This window comes from Hyperoodon ampullatus, assembly GCF_949752795.1.
Source record: "Hyperoodon ampullatus genome assembly, chromosome: 11".
In the NCBI taxonomy this organism is placed as follows: Eukaryota; Metazoa; Chordata; class Mammalia; order Artiodactyla; family Ziphiidae; genus Hyperoodon; species Hyperoodon ampullatus.
This window is the reverse complement of record NC_136924.1, coordinates 24,759,500-24,775,526: the sequence shown is the minus strand read 5'-3', so window position 1 is coordinate 24,775,526 and position 16,027 is coordinate 24,759,500. Positions and strand designations below refer to the sequence as shown.

Below are 16,027 nucleotides of genomic sequence, written 5' to 3'. Positions count from 1 at the left end.
AAGTTTGTTAAAAAAAAATCACGTGGACAAATGGGGTATAAAAATGAAAAGAGTAATTAATGTGATACTTAAGTTATTTGGTACCCAAAAATGTCAACAGTGGTTCTCTTTAGTTGGTAGAATTTTCATAATGTCATTGAAAGTAAATAATTCAACATAATGAAAGAAGAGTTGTACATGATTGTCAAATAGACACTGCAAAAATAATTGCCATTGGAATTCAGAAGAGGAAATCCTTGGAGCTAGAATGGCCATGGAGGACATTACTGGGGACGGGGCTGGGGGGGCGGCAGAATGTGTCCCAAGGATGGATGACTGCTGCAGAGAATATCAGAACGTGCTAACCTACAACCCCATCGAAGTCAAGAAAGCCCTAAGTCACATTCAACTTCACCATACCCACCTACACCCACTGAACATATGATTCCAGGTGTATTCAGATCTGGACTAGGTATCTGTTTCTCCCTATAGTATTTTAATTTATGCAGCTTGGGATCAAAGTAGTGTTTTGCAGCTTCGGCATACCAGTGACTCACACTTGCATTCAACTCAACCTCCCAAGTCTATCCGTCTTCAAGATGTGTTGAGCAACATTTCTCCCACACGGTATCAGGGTAGCTGTTTCGCTGAGTTTGAGTGCAGCACTTTACATTTACAACTATTAAATGCCATCTTTTGCATGTGGCTGAGATTTCCAGATCACTGAGATCTATGAGGATCTGACTCCAATGACTAACATAATGCATCCTTCCGGCCTCCATCCCACCTGAAAGCCCGATGAGAAGACCGTTTAGGCTATGTGCCAGGTATCAATTTATTGCCCCTTAGCTCCAAATACAGGTTCATTGCCTGCTTTGCAATAATGGAGCTGGACCTTGTAAATATTCCTCCTTTGCCAGGTGGTACAATGTTAAGCTTTGTCAGTAGAAGGCACTGCAGGGACAATGGGGGAGGAAGGAGTTTGTCCTCCTGGTGCTAGCATGCTCCTCTCAGTAGGCTTCTGCAGCTCATAGCTTCTGTGGAATCCAGCGCCTGCAGTGCCTGGTGGCCAGCAGCCTCGGCACCTCCTTAAGGGCGGGTGTCCCCCTGAACAGCTTCACAGAGTAATAATGCTGGTGCAATGCCTCCCAATGAATGGCTTCCTTGGAACCCCTCCAGGCAGCTTCTCCCAGTACGTGAGATGGCAGATCCGCAGAGAGTCCTCCTGGCACAGAAGCCCCAGCAAACTGCTCTGCCATCTAGTGAACCACAGCTGCACGCTTTCCAACAAGGTCTGCATCTCAGCTTTGTTGTGGGGAGTGTCTGTAGGGGTGGTGGCTGCTCCTAATATCTGCTCTTCTTCTATTCTTTAGAGTTCTTCTTACCCTTTACTAGCCAATCCTCCATGAACTCCAAACCTCTGTCACAGTTAGTTATTTATATGAACTTTCCCTGTTCAAATTCTGTGTGGCTTTTGTGTCCTGATTAGACCCTGACTGATATAGGTCATTCTTCAAAGTATTGATAAAAATCTCACGGGACAGAGATACCCAAAAACAAAGCCACCTAAATCCTCCTGATATATAGTAATCTGTTTAATAAGGAAGGATATTTGGTAATATATTACGGAAAGACTCTCGTACAAATGCCCCAAATGTAATGTGTGGAGGTTATTTACTGGGGGTGGTGATTATTTGGAGGATGTACTTGTGTGTGACGGCTCTTCTCTGTCCTTAGCTGCTCCCTGTGCCTGGAACACCTGCTCTTCCAACTTCCCACACTGGCTCCCTCTTGTCATTCAGGTTTCAGTGCAAATTCAGCGTCTCAGAAAAGCTTTCCCTGACCACTCCATCCATCTCAGCTTGAACTCACCCCCACCCCTTAGCCGTCTATCTCTGAAACATCATCCATTTCGATTTCTTCATGTTATGTGTTGTGTTTACTTATTTATTGTCCATTTTTAACTCCTTGAACATATGCTCCAGGAGAGAATGGTGCTCATCTCCCCAACACCTCACCCAGCACCTGGCACATAATGGGCACTCCTTATATATTTGTTGAATTGAGAGCACTTCTCCATGATCTTAGATAAATGAGATGCCACGTTATTTTTTAAAAAGCGATCTAAGGATTCTATTAAGATTTTACACTTCTGAGTTATCCATCAGGGGAGTATGCAGTTAGAGGCTTTATGAATGATGAGCATTTCTAGAATTGATATCAACTTAATAAAACCAAACAATAGAGTCTGTAATCCCCCAAATCAAATGTAGCTTGTTATACTAATATACTACTTACCAATTTTGTTTTTTCCTTCTTCATACTTTATTCTTTGCAAAATATGATGTACAATTCTACTTCTCGTGGCATTGTTGAAGAAAGTGTCTTTGTTGTGTATGATGAAGCTGCACACACATATTGAAAGCACAAGTTGAGGATTAATTGGAGGCAAGGGATCTAATCTTTGATATAATTTGGTGTGACTTAGATAGAGGTGTCTTCCATCTGTCACAGAGAGCATATGTCTGGAACAGCATGAGAGAACCCAGAGGTCACACCAGAGGCAAGAGGCTCACAAATCTCAGCAGTTTGGTTCTCAGCCTCCTGAGAACATTCACATCATTATGTCAGGAAAGAGCTGTAGCTAAATGAAATTAAGTCACTTTCAACTAATACCAAGGCTAAGCCTCATATCTTGTTTTTTTTTTTTCTCAGTAAGGTCATTAGATAAATTCAACTAAAAATTCATTTTGTTTTTATCTCCTTTTGTCATCTACCTCATCCCCTCCCATGTCATTTTCAGGAATTTTAATATCTGAAACTGGTTTGGGTGATAGACACAAGAGTTAGGTAATGAGCTCTGGCCTGGCTCAGGGGTGAGGTCAGAGGCACGTCTCTAGAAATTGCCTCTCTCCACTCCTTTCCCATGTTCCTCCCCTCCTGGAAGGGGCACCCCTCTCTTCTAGAGCATGTACTTAAGATTGCTGCTCTCTCAGCCAAGGGCCCACCCAGCCTCTGCAGTTTCTCACAGGACTCATACACACACACACACCCCCCCCAACACTGAGTTCCCAGTAGGTGCTCCTACACTACTGAGAGGTTCTCCAGGTAACAGATAGAGCTTCCAGGGCCATACAATGCAGCATGAAGTGGCCAGGTCTTCCCCCCACAAGAATGTGTTAAATGGTAGAATATTAGAGATACTGGGAAAGTATAATTGCTTCATAAATTATAAGGTTTATTAACTCAGCAAACTTTTATTTGGTACTTGGCATGAATTGGACACCATGCAAGGCTTATCAATGGTGGCAGCCATCGCCCTCAAAATCCAGCTCAGAAGTCACCTTCCTCAGCAAGTCTCGCCACCCCTCCAGCTGCACTTCTGCCACCCAAAGAGTTCAGTACTCTCGCCTCTCTCTCTATTAAAATTTCTTTTCCCAAGAAGATGAATTCTTAGGTGTTGCTCAAATCATTCGGAGATAAAACTGGCCTGGAGAAAGGGTGGTCCAAGCATGGGGTTCGGCTTGGGAATAGAACTGGGAATGTGAGTTTGGGGTAAAGGAGAAAAAGGCCAGAGAATATGAAGACAAAATGTAAATCACATGGACCGATTTCTTGGAGAAGGGCTTTCCTCTCATTTCTACTTCTCTTGTATTCTGTTACAGAATATTGTTCTCGGAAAAAAGTAATTTGACTTGGTGGAGGAGAGACAAATGCTATGTGGGTAAATGAGAAAGCTGCAGCATTTATCTTATGTCTTCTCTAGGGTTTTCTGAAAACATTTTATGACATCAAAGAGGAAGAGGGGAAAACTAAGAGTTACATCAAATGCGGTTCCTTTTATTTTATCCTCCTCTGCTTTTTCACCTTATTTGAGACAGACCACTACACTTTAATGCCAATAAAGATGTCATAAAGAAGTAGACAACAAATAAAGAAGCCCATTTTTGACTCACAATTTCAGATAACTGAAAGCTGATAAGCATGACCACGCTTGACAAGACAATTCTGGGCTAAAAGTGCATGTCCCTCCTCCATTAAATGGTTTTCCACTTCCTTCTGTTTTTGATAGCACCCCGTTACATTTTGGGAGCTCATGTAACAGTTCTCTATAATAAGCATCACAGGTGAACTTCACAATTTTGTTTTCCTCTTCTTTACATCTAGGTTGTACCTGGATCCTGGAGATTCTACAATGGGAACAAATATATAGAGCATGTGCTGCCAGGCACTATTCTAAGCTCCAGATATGGTAACTCATTCCATGTTTATAAAAAGCCGGGGGGTCAGTACTGTATAGCCCCGTGTTACAGGTGAAGAACCAGAGAGGTTAAGTGATGCACCCAAGTCACTCAATAAGGGTCAGAGCCAGGATCTGAACTCAGGCAGTCTGGCTCCAGAGGCTGTCATCTTATCCATGCCACTCACTTGCCTCCCTGGGGCAGAAACTTCTGACTCCTGGACGTTGGCTCTCCTGGGGACCAGCCCAAGAGTTGCTCTGCTGGGAATGCTCTTCTTGTTTCTACTTATCCTTAGAGCCTCAGCTCAGGTCACATCTCCCTCCGGGGTTCTTGCCTGACTCCCCCACATGCACCCTGAAGAGTAACGTGGTGCTACGAAAAGAGAAGGGAGCAGAAAAACCATTTCATGAAGGAGAGAGATGAAATTTTAGCTTCAGCATCACGCCCACTTTCCCTTAAGACTTTGAAGTGAGACAGACCTCAGCCTGAACCCCAGCTTTGCCACTTACTGTGTGGTGTTGGGACTGTCCCTCAACTTCCCTGGGTCTTGGTTTCCTCATCTGTGAAATGGGATAGCACTGTCATCATTTTCATAGGGTTTCTGCAGAATTAGCTGGGATGAGGACCGCCACTGAGCCTGAGTCTGGCATTTCATCAGCTCTCAGAGTTAGCTGTCATCATTGCTGTTGTTTCTATAACATTATATAGAACTTGTCTGCCTACATGACTGTCTTCTCTGTAAGAGCTTCTTCAGAGCAGGGACCGACCATGTGCATCTCTATTTCCAGTACTGGTACGGGGTTTGGCATATGATAAGCCCTTAAAGTTGGCTCAAATGAGAACAAATGAGATCTTCTGGAGAACCCCAGCTAACGTGGGGGCCTATGAGACTAACTCTCATCTCATTATACCTTGGCCTCTATTTCTGCTTCCTAGAAATCTTTCTACCCACTCCATCTTTCCAGCTACCATATGAACTATTCTCTCCATGTTACTTGTCTAAGGATCTTCTTGTAGGGTGTATAGCAATCTCATTTTCTCTGTCACTTCTTCAAACTGGAGGGCTAAGAGAAAGAACAGTGATGAATTCCTACATCACGGTTCTCAAGCTTTTCTTAGCCACTTACAAAACAATCCTCTTCAAATGAAATCACACACAAACACCATGTAAGTGGAGCTGTTTTGGGAAATGTAAGACTTGGTGTTCAGTCTCTGAGGTATGAGGGTTCCACCAAGGCTTAGAAACTCAGCTCTGCTTTCACACATTGCTGCTGGGCAGCAAACAAGTACAAATTGTATGAAGGCATCTTGACCAGGTCTATCAAAATTATTCATATAGCCTCATCACATCTCCTCTGATCTAGCAATTCCTGTCTGGAAATTTATTCTACAAGTATGCTCACCCATGTGCAAAGTGACAGATGTACAAGAATGTTCATTGTGGCATGGGTTATAATAGCAAACCTCTGGAAATGACCTAAATAATTCATCAGCAGAGGAGTGGATAAACAAATAATGGTACAACTCTACAATGGAACACTGCAGCTGTAAAGAGATTAAGGATGCTCAGTGTAGACATAAAAAATCTCCAAGACACTACAGGGCAAAAATAAGGTTCAAAACAGTCATACAGCTATTTGTGTCCAAGAGGAAAACATATACATGTAAAGGAGTACATAGATATATGTGTTGACATATATGTTTGCTGGTGCATGCATAGAATGACCATGGAAGGATATATAAACATCTGGAAAGACTGGTTGCCTCTGGGAAGAACTGGGAAGGTAGGAAGGAAACTTCACTGTACACACTTAAGACATTTTTATCATAAGTAAGTACTACCTATAAAAAAAACCTGAAATATTAGAAAAAAGAAAATTTTAAGGGAAAATGCAATTTCTGTTCTAGGTTGTTCTTACTTTCACCCTCAGTGGTGAGGAGGGGAATAAACTGCTGAATTGGTGGAGGATCAACCATATGATTAAGGCTCTAAACATCTATTTCCTTATCCTACCCCTTGGAGGAATTCTGTAACATGCCCAAAGTCATACAATCAGCAGGTGTTGAGAAAGGGTTAAAAAACCAAATGCCGGGCTTCCCTGGTGGCGCAGTGATTGAGAATCCGCCTGCCAATGCAGGGGACACGGGTTCGAGCCCTGGTCCGGGAAGATCCCACATGCCACGGAGCAACTAAGCCCGTGCACCACAGCTACGGAGCCTGAGCTCTAGAGCCCGCGAGCGATGACTACTGAGCCCTCATGCCACAACTACTGAAGCCCGCGCACCTAGAGCCCGTGCTCCGCAACAAGAGAAGCCACCGCAATGAGAAGCCCGCGCACCACAACGAACGGTAGCCCCCACTCACCGCAACTAGAGAAAGCCTGTGCGCAGCAACAAACACCCAACACAGCCAAAAATAAATAAATATAAAAAACCCCCAAATGCCTTGCTCCAAATCTTCCCATTCTTTTGTAAAAGGAACTGCTGGAAGGTCTGCCTGTGTGCATGTGTGTGAAGGGGGCTTTCTGAATGCTTCCATCTTGCCCTATGAGGAAGGCCCTGCTCACTAAGTAATGGGCAGACCTGAGCCTGAAGCTCCCACTGACCCCCTCCAGGACCTCTACCCTCCTGTCTTCCCTGGAGGAGAACAGCTCTTGGTTTTTACTTCGGAAGGCTCTGACCTCCTTTACTCGAGGAGGGATGAAATAGAAAAGGAAAACGCTGTGAAACTGAGGTTTAACTCCAGACCTCCTGGGGCTGTGGTTATTTGCTCTTTACTGATATGTTCTCCTGTGGCCAGCTGTCCACGGCAGTGTTGCAGAGTATCACAATATGCTGGCTGTTTAGCAGTCAAGCATTCTGTTTGCTCTGTGCAAAGCACTGTGTGTTGAGGGTGTTATACATGGAGGTGGGTGGAGGGTGGGAAGGGACGTGGATGTTATGTATGCATGTATTTTAATTAGGGGACTGCAAAAGTGGGAAGAACCCAGCTCCTTTCTTATATATTCCTATTCGATAAAATGAGAAACACGCCAACATTCAAGGGTGTGAACTGGGGAAAGGTGCTTTTTAGAGCCGGGTATAAAATCAGCTTATGAAGCGTGCCACTTTTAAACCAGATAACAACTCATTTCTTTTCCCTAAACTTTCCTCTTAGGCCACAGCTATGAGGATAAGACTACACTGTCTTCACAATTACTTTAGTTTGAATTAGCTAGAGTCCAGTACTGTTGGATAAAAATTTCTAAGATAATGAAAATGTTCTATATCTGTGCTATCCAATATGGTAGCCACTGGTCATATATATCTATTAAGCACCTGAACTGTGGCTAGTGTAACTGAGAAAGTGAATTTTTACTTTAATTTAAACTGATTAAAATTTAAACAGCCACATGTGGCTGGGAGCTAACTGATATTGACGGTGCAGATAAACAATTGCCTAAACTGTAGACAACACTTTGAGTATGCAGGCAGAGCCTAATGATGGGGTCCTTATCTTGCATCCCCCTTTGACTACAGAAACTGGAGCAGGAAACTGGGCGAGGGGTGAGTGTGCCCTCCAGGTCCATGTACAGGTTGCCTGAAGACCTGAATTCAAGTCCTGCTCTTCTCCTTTAGCTGTGTGGTTTTGGGGAGGTCACTGAGTCTCTCTGAGACACAGTAATCTGTCAGGAAAATGAGGGTCATAATGCCCAAGGACAGGATTAGACAGTCACAAAGCGAGACGATAAATTATTGAGATAGATCACTAAACCTAGTTGGTAGGCAGTTGGATATAGCGTCCAATCGTCTGTTTGAGATCACATTTGTAGTCTGAGAGACAACTCAAACCCAACATGTCCCAGACAGAACTTTTGATCTGCACCTTTGTAAAAGAAAAACCTGCTTTCTCCCTGGTCTTTTCCGTCTTAAAAAATGGCACTACTATGCACCCAATTTCTCTAGTCACAAACTTGAAATTATCTTTGATCCTCTGTCTCTCATATCTGATGTCCAATCAAGTTCTTTGGGTTCCTCTTCCCAAATGTTATCCTGAATCTGATCCTTTCTCATACTTCTTGCTTCAAAGCTGTTTCCAAAGCCTGACAATTCTAATTTCACTCTTTCTCTCTTTAGTTCATTCTCTATGAATCTATGAGGCAATGATCTTTTAAAACATAAATAAAATCTTATCCCTCTTCTGCTTAAAGCTCTTCAGTGACATCCCACCGATTTTTGAATAAAGCCCAAACACCTCTCCATGGTCTAAATGCTCATACATGGTCTGGTTCTTGCTTACACCAATGACTTCATCTCCTTTCTTCTTCCCCTTGGTCACTGTAAACCGGCAACACTGCCCTTTTTTCTGTCTTTGGAAAAAATCCAGTTTGTTATTGCCTAGGGTTTTTGCCCATGCTGCTCCTAGATTTTTGCATCACTTTTTGGTCTCAACTTAAATGTCACCTCCTTATCATCCTAGCTAGGACTGTCACTCTCCTGCTTCACAAGTTACTCCCTCTCTGTTCTATTACCTTGTTTTATTTTCTTCTTGAGTTTTACTTTGAATCTTTTTTTTTAATTGGGGCAGGGGTGGGGAGAGATGTATCTACACGTTCACTGTCTGGCCCCCTTCTCCTGCAGGCAGGGCTTAGACTGCCTTGTTCCTTATTCTAGGGCCCGAGTGAATAATTAGACCATGTGTTTTCAATGCCTAGAGACCCACTGAATGTTTCAGAGATCATCAGATTATATCACAGATAAATTTTACATTTTTCTCTACCTTAAAGATTCTGAAAATCAGTTTTATTTTATAATTATGCTTTCTTCGTATGTGTTACTACTTTGGGGGAAATAAAGGCAATGAAGAGGTTTTTAAAATTTTGGTTTAATACCTACCTTATGAAATTTCTGAAATTGATAAAATAAACAAGTGTCTTCCAAGATATGAAAATCTCCATGGTTTAAAACTTCAAGTGGAAACTTTCTCAAGAAGCATTTAACTACCTATAGATGGTGCTGTATAAGTATTTTAGATTCATAGCCACCTTACTGACTTCTATAAATTTAAAAATCTAAGGCATATGGCAAAGAAAGAAACAGAAACGGATTATCAATCAAGGCATGTTTCTTGGCCCTAGAGTACAGGGGCTTGGAGTATGCGCCCCACTGGATTTTAGAACTGCTCTGCTTCTGTTGCTCTCCATTTTGAACAGAAGCATCTATTATAATTATCTGGGCCCATCTCTCCTCACGGTCTGTTGCAAAGTTAAGGGGCAGTTAGTTTGACTTTTATATTAACAGGTCTCTGGTCCAAGAACTATACCTGAAGAGCTGCTTCCAAGGATTCTCACCCCCAATTGAACCTGATGTTGGAACGAAAGATCCTGGACTTTGAGCCTAATGTCATATTGGGATGAGAACTCTGGGGATCCTGAAATGGGAATGAGCATATTTTCTCTGTGGGAGAAATGTGAATAAAATACATGCCAGAGGGAAGACTGTGGTGGAATGCAAAAAATGGTCACAATTCCTCCCATTCCTATATACACATCCCGTTGTGATGTGAATTTCTTGCTTCTTCCATCAAGAGATAGAGTCTATCTCTTCACCTCTTGAATCTGAGTATGTCTTGTGACTGGCTTTCATCAACAGAATGTGGAAGAAGTGATTTTTCTTGAGTTCTGAGCTGAGGTCCAAGCTCTGAGCACCCACTCCTGTCCACTTGGAACACTGCCCCAAGACTGCCAACATACAGAAGCCTGAGCTAGCCTCTCTGAAGATAAATGACCACGTAGAGAGAGAAACCCAGCCACAAGCTGGCACCACCCACCAGACATGTAAGGGAGAGAATTTCAGACTGTCCAGCCTGGCTGAGCAAAGAGATGATTGCAACCACGTGTTGACCCCAATTGAAACCAGTGGAAGAACTGACCAGCTGATTCCAGCACAAACTGCTCACACAAAAGAATCATGAGCAAATAAAACGTGTGCTGTTTTAAGCTAGTAAGTTTTACTGTTACATAGCAGTAGATGACCAACAGACCAGTCTTTCGTGATGGTGGAAATTGTACTATTTCATAATACAAAAAGAAAAGTGAAGGTTAATGCCTTAAAGATAAATATTTCAGGAAACTTTCTTAATTAGACTTTTAAATAGAGACCTCCCTTTTCTTTTTTTTAACAAAGAGAAGCAAAGGTGATACAGTTAATTGTCACTTAAATTATGTCCTCAAATTAGTGAAAATCTAAGTAGGAACAAAGCAACCAATTAATTTTTTATGCGACAAGACCTATTTTGATAGTTTTGGGGGCTTTAGGCAACTGCAGTGCAATAACTTTTTTGTTTGGCTGCACCACACAGCTTGTGGAATTTTAGTTCCCCCACCAGGGATTGAACCTGGGCCCTTGGCAGTGAGATCACAGAGTCCTAACTACTGGATTGCCAGGGAATTCCCCTAACTTCTTTTTTTTTTTTTTTTTTTTTTTTTTTTTTTTTTTTGCGTTATGTGGGCCTCTCACTGTTGTGGCCTCTCCCGCTGCGGAGCACAGGCTCCGGACGCACAGGCCCAGCGGCCACGGCTCACGGGCCCAGCCGCTCCGCGGCACGCGGGATCCTCCCAGACCGGGGCACGAACCCGCGTCCCCCGCACCGGCAGGCGGACTCCCAACCACTGCGCCACCAGGGAAGCCCTCCCCTAACTTCTTAAGTATACTTGTTATGAGGAAAAGGATGAGATGATTATCGAACTAAATATATAATATTCAGAGTCCTGACTGGTAAAAATTTTCAGGCCTCTTTTTAGGCGATAAGCTACTGGAATAAAAAGTAATGTGAGACATTTTTATTCCAATGGTCACTTTTAATTGTACTTCACAATCTCACCTTTTCTATTTGAATGTTAAATACAAATTAAGAAATACGTGCTCTTGAGACTTTCAGGTAAGGATGGAAAATTAAACACTTGTATTCAATTTCTCTCTCTCTCAAAACCCCATGAAAATAATAGCAATGTGTGTGTGTTTGTGTTTAAATAAAGGTGTAACACTCAAGGGACGGGGACAGCAGAAGAAAATAGCAAGAAAATGTTGGAATGAGAAAAGTAGACCGACAAGTGGTAACAGTTAGGAGACCAGAAAAAGCTGAATACTAAATCAGCTCTGGGGAGAACCAAGACAAATTATATTTATGCTACAAAATCTCATAAAATCGTAGAACTGGGGCACCAGTGACCTCTAGAAGTGGGCTGAAGGGGATGCTAAAATAAGTACTGGCTGAAAGCTGTTGAGGAAGAAGTCAGATCCCTAGATCCTCACTTGTACTCTAACAGAGTACTGGAGTTTTTTTTTTTGTTTTTTGTTTTTTGTTTTTTTTGGTAGGGTAATATAGTCTCTGAACTGAGACATCAGGCATGGTTAGGAGTAGGGGTACCATAGTGAACTCTGGAGGATCAAGTGAATATTTGCATCCTGGATGCTGAGACTCCCAGCTATCTTCATCCATTTAGGCTCTATAACACTGGCAGCCAGGCCTTGACTTTTCAGGCAGAAGACTGGCAGAGACCTCTCTGGGGAATTCGACCAGCCTAAGATGAAAAATCTAAAGTGACATCGGAGACTCCAAAATAAAACTACCCAGCCACAAAGCCCACAGTTGACAGGCCCCACCTTATACTCTAAACTTCTTCTCAAGTTTTGCATTTCCTATTCTTAAATATGGACAGCCAGCCAAAGATTACTACATATCTGAAGAAATCTATTAACATAAAAGATAGAGAAAAATGCAGAGACAAAAACAATCAGAAAGAAATACGTTAGAGGAAATTAGGCTATGTAGAGTGATGAAATATTTAAAAAATCATTATGAATAGGCCATATATGACAAGCCCACAACTGACATCACACTCAATGATGAAAAGCTGAAAGCTTTTCTTCTAATATCAGGAACAAGACAAGAGGCCAACTGTTGTAACTTTTAGTCACATACTATTGGATGTTCACTAAACATATTGTGATAATCATTTCATGATGTATGTCAGTCAAATCATTATGCTGTACACCTCAACCTTATACAGTGCTGTATGTCAATTACATCTCAATAAAAATGGGAGGAAAAAAGACAACCCCCTCTCCCCCCCCCAAACTCCATGGTATTAGAAGTCCTAGGCAGAGCAATTAGGCAAGAAAAAGAAATAAAAGGCATTCAAATTGGAAAGGAAGAAGTAAAACTATCACTATTTGCAGATGACATGATATTATTTATAGAAAGCCTTAAATTCTCCAGTAAAAAACTGTCAGAACTAACAAATGCAGTAAAGTTATAGGATACAAAATCAATATACAAAAATTTGTTGCATTTCTATACACTAATAATGAACTCTCAGAAAGAGAAATTAAAAAACAATCTCATTTACAATTGCATCAAAGAGAATAAAATACCTAGAAATATATTTAACCAAGGACGTGAAAGACCTGTACACTGAAAACTGTAAGACATTTATGAAAGAAATTGAAGAAGACACAAATGGAAAAATATTCCATGCTCATAGGCTGGAAAAATTAATATTGTTAAAATGTCCATACTACCCAAAGCAATCTATAGATTCAATGGCATTTTTCACAGAGATAGAAAAAAAAAATCTTAAAATTTGTATGGAATTACTAAAGACCCTGAATAGCCAAAGCAATCTGGAGAAAAAACAAAGCTGGAGGTATCACATGCCTTGATTTCAAACTATATTACAAAGCTGCAGTAATCAAAACAATATGGTACTGGCATGAAAGCAGACACAAAGATCAACGGGACAGAACTGAGAGCCCAGAAATAAACCCACACACATGGTCAATTAATTTATGACAAAGGAGCCAACAACATACAATGGGGAAAGGACAGCCTCTTCCATAAATGGTGTTGGGAAAACTGGAGAGCCACATGCAAAAGTATGAAACTGGACCACTATCTTACACTATACATAAAAATTAACTCAAAATGGATTAAAGACTTGAATGTAAGACCTGAGGCCATAAAACTCCTAGAAGAAAATATAAGCAGTAAGCTCCCTGACACTGCTTTTGGTGATGATTCATTTGGATTTGACACCAAAAGCAAAGGCAACAAAAACAAAACTAAACAAGCGGTACTACATCAAACTAAAAAGTTTCTGCACAGAGAAGGAAGCCACCAACAAAATGAAAAGGCAACCTACGGAATGCGAGAAAATATTTGTAAATCATATACCTGATAAGGGGTTAATATCTGAAATATATAAAGAACTCATACAACTCAATAGCAAAAAAAACAAACAAGAAAACAATCTGATATAAAAAAATGGGCAGAGGATCTGAATAGACATTTTTCTAAAGAAGACATACAGATGGCCAACATGAAAAGATGCTCAACATCACTAATCATCAGAGAAAATAAAATCAAAACCACAATGAGATACCATCTCAGACCTATCAGAATGGCTGTTATCAAAAAGACAAGAAACAAGTGTTGGTGAGGATGTGGAAAAAAGGGAGTCCTTTTGCACTGCTGGTGGAATTTTAAACTGGTACAGCCACTATTGGAAACAGCACAGACGTTCCTCAAAAAATTAAAAATAGAACTACCATATACCATATGATGCAGCAATTCCACTTCTGGGTATTTATCTGAAGGAAATGAAAATACTAACTTGAAAAGATATATGTGTCCCCATATTTATTACAGTATTATTTATAATAGCCAAGATATGGAAGCAACCTGTGTCCATCAATAAATGAATAATAAAGAAAATGTGGTGTTGTATATATATAACTCAGACATAAAAAAGAAGGAAATCTTGCCATGTGACGACATGGATGAACACCGAGGGCATTATGCTAAGTGAAGTAAGTCAGAGGAAGACAGACCAATAACCTATGATCTTGCTTATACGTGGAATCTAAAAAAGAAAACAAACTCCTAGATTCGGAGAACAAATGAACAAACTGGTGGTTACTGAGGGTGGGGGTGGACAAAGTTGGTGAAGGGGATCAAAGGGTACCAACTTGCACCTATAAAATAAATAAGTTATGGGGAAGTAATGTACAGCATGGTGTCTTTAGTTAATAATACTGTATTGCATATTTGAAAGTTGCTAAGGGTAAATCTTAAAAGTTATCACAAGAAAAAAAATTGGTGACTATGTATGGTGATGGATGTTAACTAGACTTATTGTGGTGATCATTTTGCAGTATATACAAATAATCATTATACTGTACACCTGAAACTACTGTGTTATATGTCAATTATACCTCAATTTAAAAAATCATTATGTTCAGAGTTAAGAAGATAATGCAATTGTGAAAAAAGCTCAAAATATGATCTTAAAAAGCTAGAACCTTAGGGCTTCCCTGGTGGCGCAGTGGTTGAGAATCCGCCTGCCGATGCAGGGGATACGGGTTCGTGCCCCGGTCTGGGAAGATCCCACATGCCGCGGAGAGGCTGGGCCCGTGAACCATGGCCGCTGAGCCTGCGCGTCCGAAGCCTGTGCTCCGCAATGGGAGAGGCCACAACAGTGAGAGGCAAAAAAAAAAAAAAAAAGCTAGAACCTTATGAGAATAAAATAGTCCTTTGAAACTAAAACACAATGAGAGCAGAAGTTAAAGCTCAATAGAAGAATTTGAAAATAAGTTGTAGAAATCTCCCAGGGCAAAAAAGTATAGATAACAAACAGAGAGGAAAGATAAGGATGTGAGAGTCTCAGCTTAGGAAGTCCAATATCTGAAAAATAAGAATTCTAGAAGGAGAAGAGAACAACTCATCCACAAAATTCAAGAATTATTCAAGAAAATTTCTGTGAACTGAAAGATAAGAGTGGTCAAGTTGAAAGGGACCAGTACAATAGATGACCACAGAGCCACATCAAGATACATAACCATGATATTTCAGAACATGGGGGACAAAGAAATGATCATACAAGCTTCCATAGAGGAGAAAACAAGTTACATAGAGGGAATTAGGAACTGGAATGTTTTTGAAGTTCTCAGTGGCAATATTGAGTTTTAGAATCAAAGGATCAAGACTTTAAAAATTCTAAGGGAAAAGGATTTCTATACCTAGTCAAACTATCATTACAAATGAAGTATAACAACTACGTGTATTCGTTTGCTACAGCTGCCATAACAAAGTGCAATGGATTGGGTAGGTTAAACAACAGAAATTTATTTTCTCACAATTCAGAAGGAAGAAGCTGCCTCATGGATAGATAGAATACTTTTTATGAATCCAAGAGCTCTTATAATAGCATGTACTTTATTGGTTCAAGGTAAAACAAACCTGGGTTAGAGTCTTGGTTCTGCCAAGTACTAACTATTTGAATTTTTAAAAGTAACTTCTCTAAGCCTCAGTACCCTGATCTTTCAAATGGGTCAACAATAATACCCACTTCAGAGAGAGGTTTGAAGATTAGGAGGTGTTGCCTGCAGTGTACTCATGTACACACTGTACTCATAAATGGTAGGTTTATGATATTATTAGCTCTGTCTTTGACACTTTTTACAAAGATTACTGATCCTCAAAGTTCTAACACACCCTGATAAATAAGTACCTGCTATTTTGAAATCAAGTATTAAAAAGTCTTTATTTTAATAAAATATTTTCAGATACACAAAAATGTTGTATTCCTAAAAATACAGCATTAGACTGTATGTTTAGAAACTTTACAGAAATGGTATCATGCTCTACTCATTCTTTTGCAACTTACTTTCCTTGTGCAACCATGTGAGTTTCATTCATGTTGACAAAAGGAGCTCTAGTCCAATCATATTTCTTGCTGCTTAGAAGTCTGTTGTATGAGGACACTACA

At 40.7% G+C, this 16,027-nt stretch overlaps 1 protein-coding gene across 2 annotated transcripts in view; it reads right to left on the bottom strand.

The window, feature by feature from the left end:
- Window positions 1-16,027, bottom strand: part of ANO4 (anoctamin 4) — a gene marked incomplete at both ends in the record, with an annotated part of 224,573 nt that overhangs the window by 107,913 nt on the left and 100,633 nt on the right. For both annotated transcript variants that reach the window (XM_079714090.1, XM_079714091.1), the window contains one exon: window positions 2,278-2,384. In XM_079714090.1, coding sequence (XP_079570216.1) covers window positions 2,278-2,384 — 107 coding nt within the window. The remainder of the gene's footprint in view (window positions 1-2,277; window positions 2,385-16,027) is intronic.